This window comes from Echinococcus granulosus (assembly GCF_000524195.1).
Source record: "Echinococcus granulosus chromosome Unknown EG_S00093, whole genome shotgun sequence".
NCBI lineage: Eukaryota > Metazoa > Platyhelminthes > Cestoda > Cyclophyllidea > Taeniidae > Echinococcus > Echinococcus granulosus.
The window spans coordinates 41269-54184 of record NW_020170473.1 but is presented as its reverse complement, the minus strand read 5'-3'; the positions used below and the strand labels follow the sequence as shown (position 1 = coordinate 54184).

At 42.2% G+C, this 12916-nt stretch overlaps 1 protein-coding gene across 1 annotated transcript in view; it reads left to right on the top strand. All coding sequences in view use genetic code 11, as the record gives it.

Annotated features, from left to right (window-relative positions):
• EGR_08001 (Neurogenic locus notch protein) overlaps positions 1-12916 on the top strand; it is a gene marked incomplete at both ends in the record, with an annotated part of 41510 nt that overhangs the window by 23003 nt on the left and 5591 nt on the right. The window contains 10 exons of the mRNA XM_024497250.1: positions 97-1429; positions 2236-2791; positions 4408-4654; positions 5799-5971; positions 6505-6642; positions 7560-7659; positions 7776-8006; positions 8777-8952; positions 10765-10930; positions 12663-12755. Of these exons, the coding sequence (XP_024348313.1) occupies positions 97-1429; positions 2236-2791; positions 4408-4654; positions 5799-5971; positions 6505-6642; positions 7560-7659; positions 7776-8006; positions 8777-8952; positions 10765-10930; positions 12663-12755 (3213 nt within the window). The remainder of the gene's footprint in view (positions 1-96; positions 1430-2235; positions 2792-4407; positions 4655-5798; positions 5972-6504; positions 6643-7559; positions 7660-7775; positions 8007-8776; positions 8953-10764; positions 10931-12662; positions 12756-12916) is intronic.

The following is a 12916-nucleotide window of genomic DNA, read 5'->3' as shown; positions in this document are numbered from 1 at the left end:
GTCTGCTCTCCCGGCTACTGCATGAACGGTAGGCATCTAGTTCAGTGGTGAATGGCCAACCTTTGTGCGATTGTCGTAACACCGGTTTCGACGGAGCCAGGTGTGATGCTGTCGTCTGCCGACCCAATTACTGCCGAAATGGTGGTATTTGTAGTATTCAGAATGGACGCCCCGTATGCAGTTGTTCCGGTACTGGATATGATGGTCTGCTCTGTGAACAACCCATCTGCCGTCCGGGATACTGCAGCAATGGAGGAATTTGTCGTATTCAGGGTGGATCACCCATATGCGATTGCTCGGGCACCGATTACGATGGAAAGTACTGCGAGAACCCCATCTGCAGACCAGGTTACTGTCAGAATGGAGGTCGTTGTGTTGTAGAAAATGGACTTCCGGTCTGCGAATGTCGGGGAACAGGATATGGAGGGAGTCGATGTGATCAGCCTATTTGTACTCCCAGCTATTGCCAGAATGGAGGCCGTTGTATCCTGGAGAATGGACGACCGGTTTGTGATTGTCGAGGGACCGGGTACGGAGGAAGCCGATGCGATCGGGTCATTTGTCCTCCAGACTATTGTCAAAACGGAGGTCGTTGCGTTGTTGAGAATGGGCGCCCGCTCTGTGACTGTCGAGGAACGGAATATGGGGGAAGTCGGTGTGATCAAGCCATCTGTCCACCGAATTACTGTCTCAACGGCGGTCGCTGTATCGTTCGGGGTGGTCAACCGGTCTGCGATTGCACATCCACGAGGTACCAGGGTCGAGTCTGCGAGGTGCCCATCTGTCGACCTGATTTTTGTCTCAATGGAGGCCAGTGCATTGTGCAAGGTGACAGGGCCGTCTGTGACTGCCGTGGCACGAACCACGAGGGAATCAACTGTGAGACACCGATATGTCGACCCGGGTACTGCATGAATGGAGGTATTTGCACTATCGTTAACGGACGTCCTGCCTGCGATTGCTCTAACACGGGCTATGGGGGACAGTTGTGTGAGCAGCCGATTTGCAGGCCCGGCTTTTGCCTCAATAGTGGTCGGTGCATTGTGCAGAATGGACAGGCGATTTGCGACTGTCGAGACACAGGATTCGTGGGTCAGCACTGTGAGCAAAGCATTTGCCGACTGGACTACTGCATGAACGGCGGCATCTGCTCAGTAATCAATGGGCAGCCGGTATGTGACTGTCGGGACACGGGCTACGGCGGGCCACTGTGCGAACAGTCCATCTGTCCCGACGGCTTTTGTCTAAACGGTGGACGCTGCACTGTGCAGAATGGCCGACCGGTATGTGACTGCAGTGGAACGGACTATCGGGGTGACCGATGCAGTCATCCCATCTGCCCTCCCAACTTTTGTCTCAACGGAGGTGTCTGCTATGTTTACGATGGCAATCCTCGATGTAACTGCACTGGCAATTTCGGTGGTGATAGGTAACAAAAACACACTTTTCTGGGACCCCTTGCGTGTCTATTTAGTGGGTAATCTTTTGAGATGGATAGTTTTAAGGAATCTGCTTACTAGGAGTTAGTAGTAAGAATTTTTGAACAACTATGCTTTGGAATCAACTTTTGATGAACCCATATAGTGGCGTACTTTGTGGTAGTCCTCATTTTTGCATGCCAATCCACCACTCATTAATTATTGATAAAGTTGTGTTTAAATTAATATAAAACTTTATTTTTAGTACAGTGAAGTTCATAAAAAGCCAGCACACGGACATGATCTCCTTTTCTTTCTGAAAAACTTCGGTCTCGTCTTTAGTAAAATTTTATCAGTATGGGATCCAGAAATATGCTTCTATTGTGAAAAACGCATATATTCTTTCGAAAAACCTAACAGGAGTATGTATTTATGCAAATAAAGGGTCATTTATTTCGGTGAGTGAATCACCACCGTTGCAGAATAAAGAAATAAATGCAGCCAATTTTCCTCGAAATTATTCGAAGCTAAAATAATTTCTGATAGCTACCCAACTGTCCGATTTTTGGAATAATATCTATCGTAAGAGTGTAATGTAATGTTGCTTTTTTATTAGCAAGGAGGTATTGATAGTGTCTCGAATGCTTTTACCATCTTGAAATTTCAAGCCTCAAATTCACTTACCCATTCTTGAATACTTTGAAACTCTTGTTTTTAGTATAAGCCTAAAAATTCATGTTCCGTAACAATAGTGTTTGAGTCTCACCGAAATGGGGCAGTGGAATCTAACAGTGAGCCTCTTTTCCCTTGTCTCCAGATGCCACTATCCGGTCTGTCCACCAGGTTACTGTCTGAACAACGGACGCTGCTTCATTCGTCCGGGTTCCTCCGCTCCGGAATGTGATTGTACCGGTACGGGTTTCACCGATGACCGCTGTTCTTCACCGGTGTGTCCCGAGGGCTACTGTCTTAACGGAGGCGTCTGCCGCGCCTTACCCAATAGACTGCCTTTCTGCGACTGCTCGTATACCTCTTTCACTGGAGACAAGTGTGAGGTGCCCATTTGCTCGCCCGACTACTGCTCCGGCCATGGAACCTGTCGGGTTGAGCAAGGCCGTCCCGTGTGTGAGTGTCATCTCGAGTACTGGGGCCCCCAATGCCAGCTGGAGGTGTGTCCCCCAGGTTTCTGTCACCATAGTGGCACCTGCTATCCAGGCCCCGACCGTAGACCCCACTGTCGCTGTCCCGAGGGCTACGAGGGTGACCAGTGCGAGATGCCTAAGACCTGTCCCCCAGGCTACTGCTACCATGGTGGCGAGTGCACTATGCAGAGTGGAATGCCTGTTTGCAATTGCATCAACACCGATTATCAGGTAAGAAGTGGTTTATATTGACAGGATGACTGTTATGCGAATATTTCTGTCCACGAAGCATACAGACCTAGTGGCGTTCGGTAGTTAGAATGAGCAAACACTAAAGCCCTTTCAGTTTATAGGAGTAGGGTAAAGTTGGAAAATAGCCATGCTAGTGTAAAGAATGACAAAGAATAGAATTTAAATGGATTTCAGAACAACTGCACAAGAGTTTTGAATCTGCCCGTAAACATGGGTTATTTCGGTGTCAGAACTTAGTCTTACTCCATTACTGGCCTCTATGCAGAACTTGAGATATGGGTAGTTGCAACAAGTCGGCGTGAGTCCCTGCAGATCCAACCACCTGTAGTAGATATTTTACTTTTGTAGCGATGAAATCGAAAAGTTGGTTTTTTTGAGGTGGGTTCACCGACTGCTGTCAATCCAGCACCCGATCTGTCATTGAAGATTGGAGTAGTGCTAGTAGCCAAGTTGGCATGAGCAGGGATCCATGCCGCTAGCAGTGAAAACTGAAAAGGTCTGTGCCTTACTAAAAATTGTTATTTCACTACATTACCGATGTTCCTATTTTTAACCTTGTCTTCGTTTTCTTCCACTTCTGCGCTGGCTATTGTAGTAGTGCTGTGATGTATTTGAGTTCTTGATAGAGTTGAAGGTGCATTGAAAGGTGTTCAATTTGTATATCAGGGGCGTATCTCAAGATTTTGCTGTGATTTTTACACCAAGATATTTGGGTGTACGAGGAGCGGCCAAGGTGAGCTGTAACTTGAATTTATGCCTCGAAGAAAAGAACACGTTTTAAGTTAAAGTGACGCAGTCCTTCGACATGGGCCTATCTTACATTTATAAAATAATCCCAGCATTTAGTTTGGTATTTGGAAAGCTTTTAAAAGGAAAGATTTGTCCGTACGGCTTTATTTCATCTTGATACACAGTGTTTCCATCAGAAAAACTTCTCTTGTGCAACTTCGTGACAGGTTATGCGTCGATCAGGTGTCCAGAATCAGGTATTTTACGTGCTTAATTTGCATAGGAACGACTACCGAGTCTGCGATCGGGATCGTCACCGACAGCCACACTGCTGTCTTTGAAACATTTATACCATTTGGCTATGTTTACGTACCGTTCTTCAAGCTTTCTATATGTAAGAGGCGATATTCACAAGCTCGGGTTTTACGGCTTCGTTTGCGAGAAATTTCACTACCATACGCTACTCCATGCCAGCGTCCACTACCCCCATTGCCTGTCATCTTGTCTGGACTGGTTTTGAACATTTATAGTGGTTATTAGCGATAGAACAGATACGTTTACCACTTCTTACTGCGGTGGCGTTATGATAGTGTTTCTAACTCGAAAATTCATCGGGTGTCCCTATACACAGTCTGAGTAAGTCCCGAGCACAGTTTTGAGACAATGGCCAAAGTAAGATGGAATTGAAAGACTTAAATAGGGTTCGGTTATATCTAAAATCAAATCGGAAATTGCCACCTATGTTTGTGTTTTACTGAGATGGGTGCGTTCCGATCTATAAATGGGGAATGTTCACGCGCATTGAGGAAGTGTGACAGCAAATGTTTCAGCTCCGATGCTATTTATTTTCTCTGTGTTGGTGACAGGGTCCCCGCTGCGAGACGCCTAAGACATGTCCGCCTGGCTACTGCCAGAACGGTGGTTTGTGCACGGTGTCGGGTGGGCGTTACACATGCAACTGTCTGGCTACGGGCTTCCAGGGCCCCACATGTAGCGATCCCATCGCCTGCCCGCCTGGCTACTGTCATGGCGGCATCTGCACTGTCCTGCCTGGAGGACGATACGTCTGTAACTGCTGGAAGACTGGACTTAGTGGACCCACCTGTGACGGCGGTGAGTTGTAGCAATTCCCAAAAAAATCACGATTCAAAAGAATACATTGTGCGGTTTGAACCATATTATACAACAAGCGCATTTTCACCTGGGAGTGAAGTCGAATATATTCGGAGATCTGACCCCCAAACAATTGTTTGAACATCCTTTTGAAGTTTGTGCAGTTAAAATGTGTCAAGATTTTCTCATTCTATAATGGGCTAAGGTAAGAGAAGCAATAGGAACAATAGGCGGATACCTATTTTGTCTACTTTAAATCATCACTTCGTCATGCTTTAATTAACCTGTTGGGCATGGGCTTAGGTTGTTTCGAGATTCGAAGAGCCCTAGCTACCTTCGAAGGTACTTGACATATGCGCATAAAAATTTCACCACTTGTTCAAGATTTTCTGCGTAGCTACAGAGCCATGCCCTAACTGCTCAAGATTTTTGACTTATTTCTTAATTTGTAACTATAATGCATGTAGGTTTAAGTCTGTAATTTTCTACGAATATTCTTATAACTTTGTTTCTATAAAATGGGATAATTTTAATGTCCGTGGTACTAACCGCCCATTTAAGCTTATATTTAGATCATTGGGGAATACGATATTTATAAGTAGGTACGTTTTCGTTTTCTACTTAAAAGTTTCTTTGATTTAATAGTTAGGAATAATTAAAAATTTGGGGTCGCTGACCACGTAAGATGAAATTTTGAGCAACTTGAATTCATGCGAGTATGGGATATCCTCGAGTTTGAATTTCACTTAAGTGCCTGAAATACTCATTTTGTGCTAATCTGTGGTTATTGAAGAGTAAAAGATGTATTGTAAGTTTTTGTCATTTCAAACAAACTGCTTTCAGCCCAGTTTGGCTCGATTCCCATGCTACTGCTCTACTGCACTACTAATCCCTTTAAGTTGTTATTATTCGAATATGCTGAATACTGTCATATTTTTTTGCAAGGGATAAGGGTATACATCACCACTCCGCCGCCAGTACAGCGTTCAGGTTAACCAATGATGAAACAGGAGTCGTCTATGAGGTTGTAGTGTCATGCCCTTGTTTTTAGCCTATGTGTGTATTAATATGGTCGCTGTCATTCATCCGCGAAATAATTATGCAATATTTAAGTTGACTGTTCACTTATTCGCCTTGCTTTCAGATGTCAATGGTATTTACATCGATTATGAGAAGATCGGCTACATGGTGTACGATCTTAATCCGCCACTGAAGACGAAGGTGGATAATGTGACAGTGGGTTTCAAGACCTACGCCCAGTCTGGAACCATTCTTGACTTCGTCACCACCACTGGAGCGCATTGGGGCATCAAGGTGGTAGGTTTCGATAGCTTTAATCATTCTGACGATTGTTTAAAAAGTGTGGATCTGGTTTAGCAGTAATGCTTTGGGTCACTGACTATTTAGGGCTATTTTCCCGAAACGACTGATGAGCTGAGTCGCGAAATAACAGCGCAGACAGCTGGAAACACGGATGAGTTAATTAGTGAACTGAACGCACCGTGCTATTGGTCACCAGTTTAAAGGTCACATGAGTGACTCGCGTTGAGAGTAAACTGCAGCGAAAGTCGGTACACAGTAATTCTCTCATGAACCGAAAGCAGTGTTTGAATTGGCACTCTCATTAGCATTGCACCATTTAAGACACGTTGACATGGTAGAGATATTCGATCGCTGGTTAGATTCTTCTATGTGAATCAAAGAAGAGACGGCTTGAGGACTTGAATGTTGATTAAAACGCTAAAGCAAAGTCCGAAATTCTCCCAGGATTCTCCCAGCTTATTCATTATCCATACAAATAAGGTAATTCAAGTAATCGCTGCACTGAAATCATCTTTTTTGTATTTTAGCGCAATGGTCATATAGTCATAGATAGAAATGGCCAGGAGTATATGTATCCCAACGTTGTCAATGACGGTGCCTACCATGTCGTCAGCGTAGAGCGCAAAGGAGATCGGATGCTAGTAACCTTCGATAATGACCAGATTGTCAACCTTCCAATGACAGGCAAGCATTCGACATTGAAATAAACCAATTTACCTTGTTGTTTTCAAACTAGAGTTGATTAGGGTTACAAAATGATTAATTAAAATACTTAGAAAGTGTAGTAGTTTTTTAAAAAATGATTAACCTTAAGCACTTATGTTCTTTGTGTCCTCATACGTATACACATTTCACTAATATCTGTTTAAATATGTATCAAACAAATAACCCTTTATTCGGGCAATCTACTGAGGAGTTAATTGTCAGGAGTGACCTTCTCTCTCAGAGGAAAGCGTGATTTTTCATTATTTAAAGTAGAAAATCAGTGGGAATATATAAGTACACACATTAGTACAGTGTGACTGGGTTTCGGTTGGCTGAAAGTTTCGTGACTTTCTTATTGAGTTGGAACTATGTTTCATTATTTCGAACAAAGGTTACTAAAGGTGCCGACAGAGATGATAAAAAGGGATTTTCAACTTTGTTTCATCCTAAACAACCGCAAATATTAAAGGTTAACCTATTTTCTTCTCTATAACCAATCTGAATGTATTAATACAGATATAATTGAAATCATGGACTTAGAAACGCCCTAACTTTAAACAGAAGCTAATATAATGTTCATTTGTTAATGCAATGAGAATGTACAAATGTGTTAATAGATCTAGTAGATTGCTTTTTCGGACAAAAATATCTAATTAGGTGAACATGTTTGCATATTTGGGGCACTAACTGCAATGATGGGCTGAAGTAACTTATTATGGGTTTTGTAAATAACCGAGCGTTAGATTACCCCCCCTACCTGAAAAAGAAAATTTTCAAGTAATAATTGAAAAGCTATCAGAAATGGAGAAGAAAAACGGAAACTGAAAACCTATCTGTTAAACACTAACAGCTCAATCTCTCCTGTCCGTATTTTCAGGCATCACTGAAAGGAGTGACCAGAGCATCACTTATACTACTCTCTACGTCGGCGCAAATAAGAACAAGGAGGACATCTTCCATGGTGCTATCGGTGGTGAGTGCGTATAAATTTGCATAATCTAATTCTCCATAGTGCCAATTCGCCCTCATCGTTCTTTGCATAATGCCTTGGATCTAATTTTATACGATAACCAATGACTCCGATTTACGACAGGCCTCTACTGGAACGGTCGCTATCCCGTAGATGAGGCAAAGGGTGGACTGCAAATCGCCACCGGTGATGTGATCTACGTGCTCTTGCCGAGTTTCATACTGCCCGGCAAGAAGCCCGTTCCTGTCTGCCCTGCGGACTACTGTTTCAACGGTGGCGTCTGCTATGTGGAGGACTACGAGTTGAAATGTGACTGCAGGCTAACTGGCTGGCAGGGCTCCAGATGCGAAAAACGTGAGTTGATGATAATATTAGGAAACCAGAGACTTGCCGCCTTATAAAGGGAAAGGGTAGGAGATATCAAGGTCAAAGGAGTCGTTCATGATGTTTCTTAGTTACCTTTAAGGATTAGACGAGATTTCTTCAAATGAAATGTAATCTCGAGAAACACTGTATTATTATTTGCTACCTTTTAACTTCTTCCCGTTCTCTAAGCAAATTATTCTTTATGTAAGTGTAATTTTTCATTAAGGATACTTTATTGTGAGCTCGTAGTAACTTTCTGTGAACAATTTTATTCATTCATCGTGATTTCTACTGAGGATTCACGCAAAAGATTCTAAAAGTAAGGAAACCCTACCATACAAGTATATTGCCTTGAAAGCACAAAATAAGCAATCTCTTTTCAAAATGATGTTACTGACTGGATTTGAATAAGATTTTTGTAAACATTGTAGGAAGTAAAGCACTAAGTGGTGAGCTCGCTACAATTCTGAAAAAAGCTTAGTTACTTTCAACCGCCTTTTTTATGGGTGTTGACAACGGCGTTAGCAGCTGTTCCATGAAGCACTGATGCAGGTGGGGACATAAACGAAGGAACACTAGAGAAGGAAGTGCTCATTGTTGATCAACGTTGAGTTTATTCCGATGGTATTACGGTCGAACCTAAGTGATGTCAAGATGCTGTTTAAACCGATAGCCATACTTTGAGCTATGTGCCATGCGTCAAGCTATCTATATATAAAGAAATTGTGCTGCGTTAAACTGTTCAAATGTTCTTGCAGCTACACACGGTGTTCTGCCCTCGACGAGCGGCAACGGCGCCTACGTTATCATCAAAGTAGTGCCGCCGAAGCTCACCAACCTGGATCGTATGCGCGTGGCCTTCCAGACTTACGCCACTGATGGACCCATCGCTCGTTTCATGTTGTCCGATGGACGTTTCTACGAAATCTACATGGTAAGTGCTGCTCTCGCCTCTTTTTCACACGTAAATCCCGGATCCATCCATCTGTCCATTTGTCAAAGCCTGTGTTCATCCATCTGTCTGTCCATCAATTCATTATTTGTATTAACCCAAAGTAATTACTCGTACGACACAAATTTAGTTGGTAATGAAGAAATTTGGTCTTTTGCATATTTCACACTCCATTATATACCACAGCATGGTAAAAATTGTGTAGGGAATAGGTGGTATTGATGTGTTTTGATTCATGCCAAAGTAGTAATTTCAAATAGAATCCCTTGAGATTTCACTGCAAAGCTAGATTCGGGTTCTGCCAAAACTGTTGCTTTCCAGATATTTGGCTGCAATTTAATTAATTTTAATTGTTACCAATCAAATATATGGAAATAAGATAGGGAATTCTAGTAGAATTTTCAAAGAACGTTTCGTTCTGTTTGTATAGAACTTGTTCTTTGTTGATAACTGGTGAACTAAATCAGTGTCATTTATCAGATAAGGTAGCGTTAGGTAACCAGTTTTCAAAAATTCGCATAAACCCTAATTTATCTGGCTAGCACTGTTTTATGTTTGTCGATATCGATCGCACTATTGAACTTCTTACTGACCATATTAGCTAAGTCGAACCAATCGAATTTCCATAGCAAATTTGGTAAACACGTTAATTTCCTACTGGTCAATATACTCAAAACTTTAAAATGGCCGGTTTACCAATGCGGTGTTGGTAAATGTTGCAAATTGCGTCACTGGCGCGAGGGGCCTGAGAATACTTCACATTAGTAGGTAGGGCGCTGAAATGATCAAATGTGCGTCTACAGACGTGGACGAAAAGCAGCTGTGCACCGCGTACACTGCACGGTTAACTCAAAGCAGAATGCGTGTGGGTGCTGATGATGATGACGTCATTTGTGGGCATTTCTTGTCTCCGTATCTAGGTTCGAATATACGAAATTAACTCTCTTTGTGCTGCTAAAGGTAGTAGGACCGAGAGATACTGCCAATGCGACTCATTCATTACTGACTTGAGTTCAATGAATCACTTCCTACGTGAATATTTTGCTTTCTACGTCGCCTCCGCTGATATTATCATTTCGGTTATGCAAATTGCCTTGTTGCCATAAATTTTTTCCCCCTATTGGCACTCCTTCATTTTTGGAGCAAGCTAGTCCGGTCAACATTGTTATTTCGTGCACCACAGGTACACAGATCTGTTCAGGCACGGATCCATTTATTTGTCCACTCACTAATTCCGGCTTCATTATATGGGATTTTCCCATCAGTCAAATATTCGTCTTTTCGCTTGACAAGACAAAGGAAGTAACTCTCGGATTAGTAATGCGAAGTTTTAATCCGAACGTTCTGCACTGAGATGAGGCCCGTTCTCTCCCAGAGATGGGAGCATGAATGAATCACTTCTCTAAACTATATCCACAATTTTTTGCGCCTGTTTTCACCATGAGCTTATGAAGCAATTGAAATTTAGCTGCTAAAGCCAGTGAATTGTATTGGTAACGTGAACAATGGCTTTGCAAACAAACGCCGTCAATCTCATTGAATCGTCATGGCTCCGTTTCAAAATTTGCCTCTTCTGTACGTGCCCGAAGGCCTCTCAAATGCTTCACAATCGTTTGGGAGAGTATCAGTATTACACGGCAATCATATACCGTGGCTTTGCTTGTTTTTGATCAACTGATTATTTCCGTGTTTGAAGTAAAAACAGTGAGCTACTCAGACTGCTAATAATAGATTTAATTGATCAATTTTGCGTGCAATGGAAGTGCCATTGTCGGTTTTTTTAATAACCTGTAGAAAGGGCAACAAGTGTTTGTATCGAACAGCAAGGATGAAATCCGTTTAATCAGCGCGCCCTACCAACAGTGCGATGATGCCAAGATGCACGTGATCACTCTGGTTCGCAACGGAAGTCGATTTGACTGGTCGGTTGACGGTCATCGCATCATCTACGTCGACAAATGTAAGTATCCTTCCCCATGCAATTTCACCGCTCTGATCTCCACGTAGCCTTGACGATAAAACAAAGCCGAAAAACCAAATTCGCGATTAATTTTTCATCGAAACAACGATTTATGCGAATCAGTGGTCGACTGAAGGTCGCACTGCACCACGTAGCCAATCAGATGGGTGGTGCCTGCAGACTTGCACGTTCGCATGACTGTTGGAGAGGCAGTAATTTTCTGTATCTACAAAAATTATCCAATTGTGCTACGACGTGCTGCAGCCTAAATATTAGGTGGCACTTTTGGTATTTCCGTTGTACACCAAGTAGTTGTGACTTCCATGCGAGTCAGTCATTCTATGTTTTTGTATCCCTAGTTGCTTAATCACGATTTCAATTCGCACCACTTACTGCTGCGATGTTTTTTAGTTATAAATAGTTGATTTTGGTTCTTTTAGATAACTTAAACACACTTTTTCTGTGTACCTTGCAGGTGGTGGGTTACTTAGATGTGACTCGAGAATGGTAAATGGCATGCAAGCGATTTTTGGTGTTCTCATGCGTGTTAAAAAGTTCAACTTTATATGTGCTAGCTACGTGTCAATAGGCGGGAAATTGGCGTTGAATTAATTTATTTAGATGTGTTTTACCATTTGATAATTTTTGAGGATTCGTCCAACCTTTACTTAAAAAGAATGCCTCAGACCACCTAAGCTTATTGCCTAAATCAGCAGTAGCTTTGGCGTTTTTTGACGTTTTTTTGTAAGGATATCGTCTAAGATATATTATTCGGGCTCTGTTTATGGGTTGTATACACTCTCAGATATTTTCGACATTCTATTCCATAATGGGGATCAGGTTTCGAGGTCAAATTAGGCACAATTTTTTAAAAATATTTTTGGCACAAGTACTTCATAAGCACTGGCATCCGATTCAGTTCATCATTTCATGGAGCACCCTCGGTGTTCTGTGCTACATTCTGTCGCATTTCGATTAAATAGTTTCAGCAAATCTCCGATTATCAGACAGTAAAATCGTATCTACCTGGTTGGGTAGATTAGTTTCGTGCACTAAATCCGCAGCCCGAGTCGAATTAACCAAAAAACTACGCAATTTTTTGGATGCTAAATGGAAGAGCATCGAGTTGATGGTAATGCCCCTGGTAAATTTTGTTATTAATCAGACTGTACTTGTAGATATATCAGGCTAATATTTACCTTGAATCCCATCCACTTAGGCGTCTACCAGGTGGGATGATTGGATTGGCTATCAACTCTCTAATTAAAAAGGTCAAAAGCGAACTGTTATTGAATTTATTAAATAAAACTCCCAATGTGAAGTACAGATAAAAGTTAGATATTTTACTTCTATTGAGTTTGAACTGTCGAGACACTAGACTTGTCAAGCACGTTTACGCTTGAGGGTAACGACTTGTTCAACCTTAACTTTATAGACCCTAAGATTTGCATCCCTTCCCATTTCCCTGGCTGTTTAATGAGATAATGGGATAGTTCTTCCTCATGTCGATCACTCCCTTTTAGTCTCTACCTTAGCGTTCTCGTTTTTTGATCTCACCCCTTAGTGTGGTATTAAGTTGGTATTTTTGATACCGTTTCACTGTTACTCTTCTATTAATGGTAGGTCATGCATGTGTCTCATATGTCAACATTTTGCTTTCTCGAGCATAGTGTGCGAGTGGAGTAATTGTGGTGGATAGTACCCTCATGCTTTCTTCTTTTCGTCCCTACAGCTCTTGTCGATTCTAACGGTGCGCTGATCACGAATGAGCTAATCCTCGGCGCTGATCGCAAGTTCACCCATTCATTCAACGGCGTTCTTGGAGGTGAGCCCTCCAATTTCTTATACGATGCGAGCATTCACAACTATCCATCTTACACACACCACCATATTTAAGTTAATGCTTGCGATCATCAAATAATAAATGGTGCTAGAAGAAAGTATTTTTAAATAGCAATTTCTGAACCACTATAAATTAAATGAATA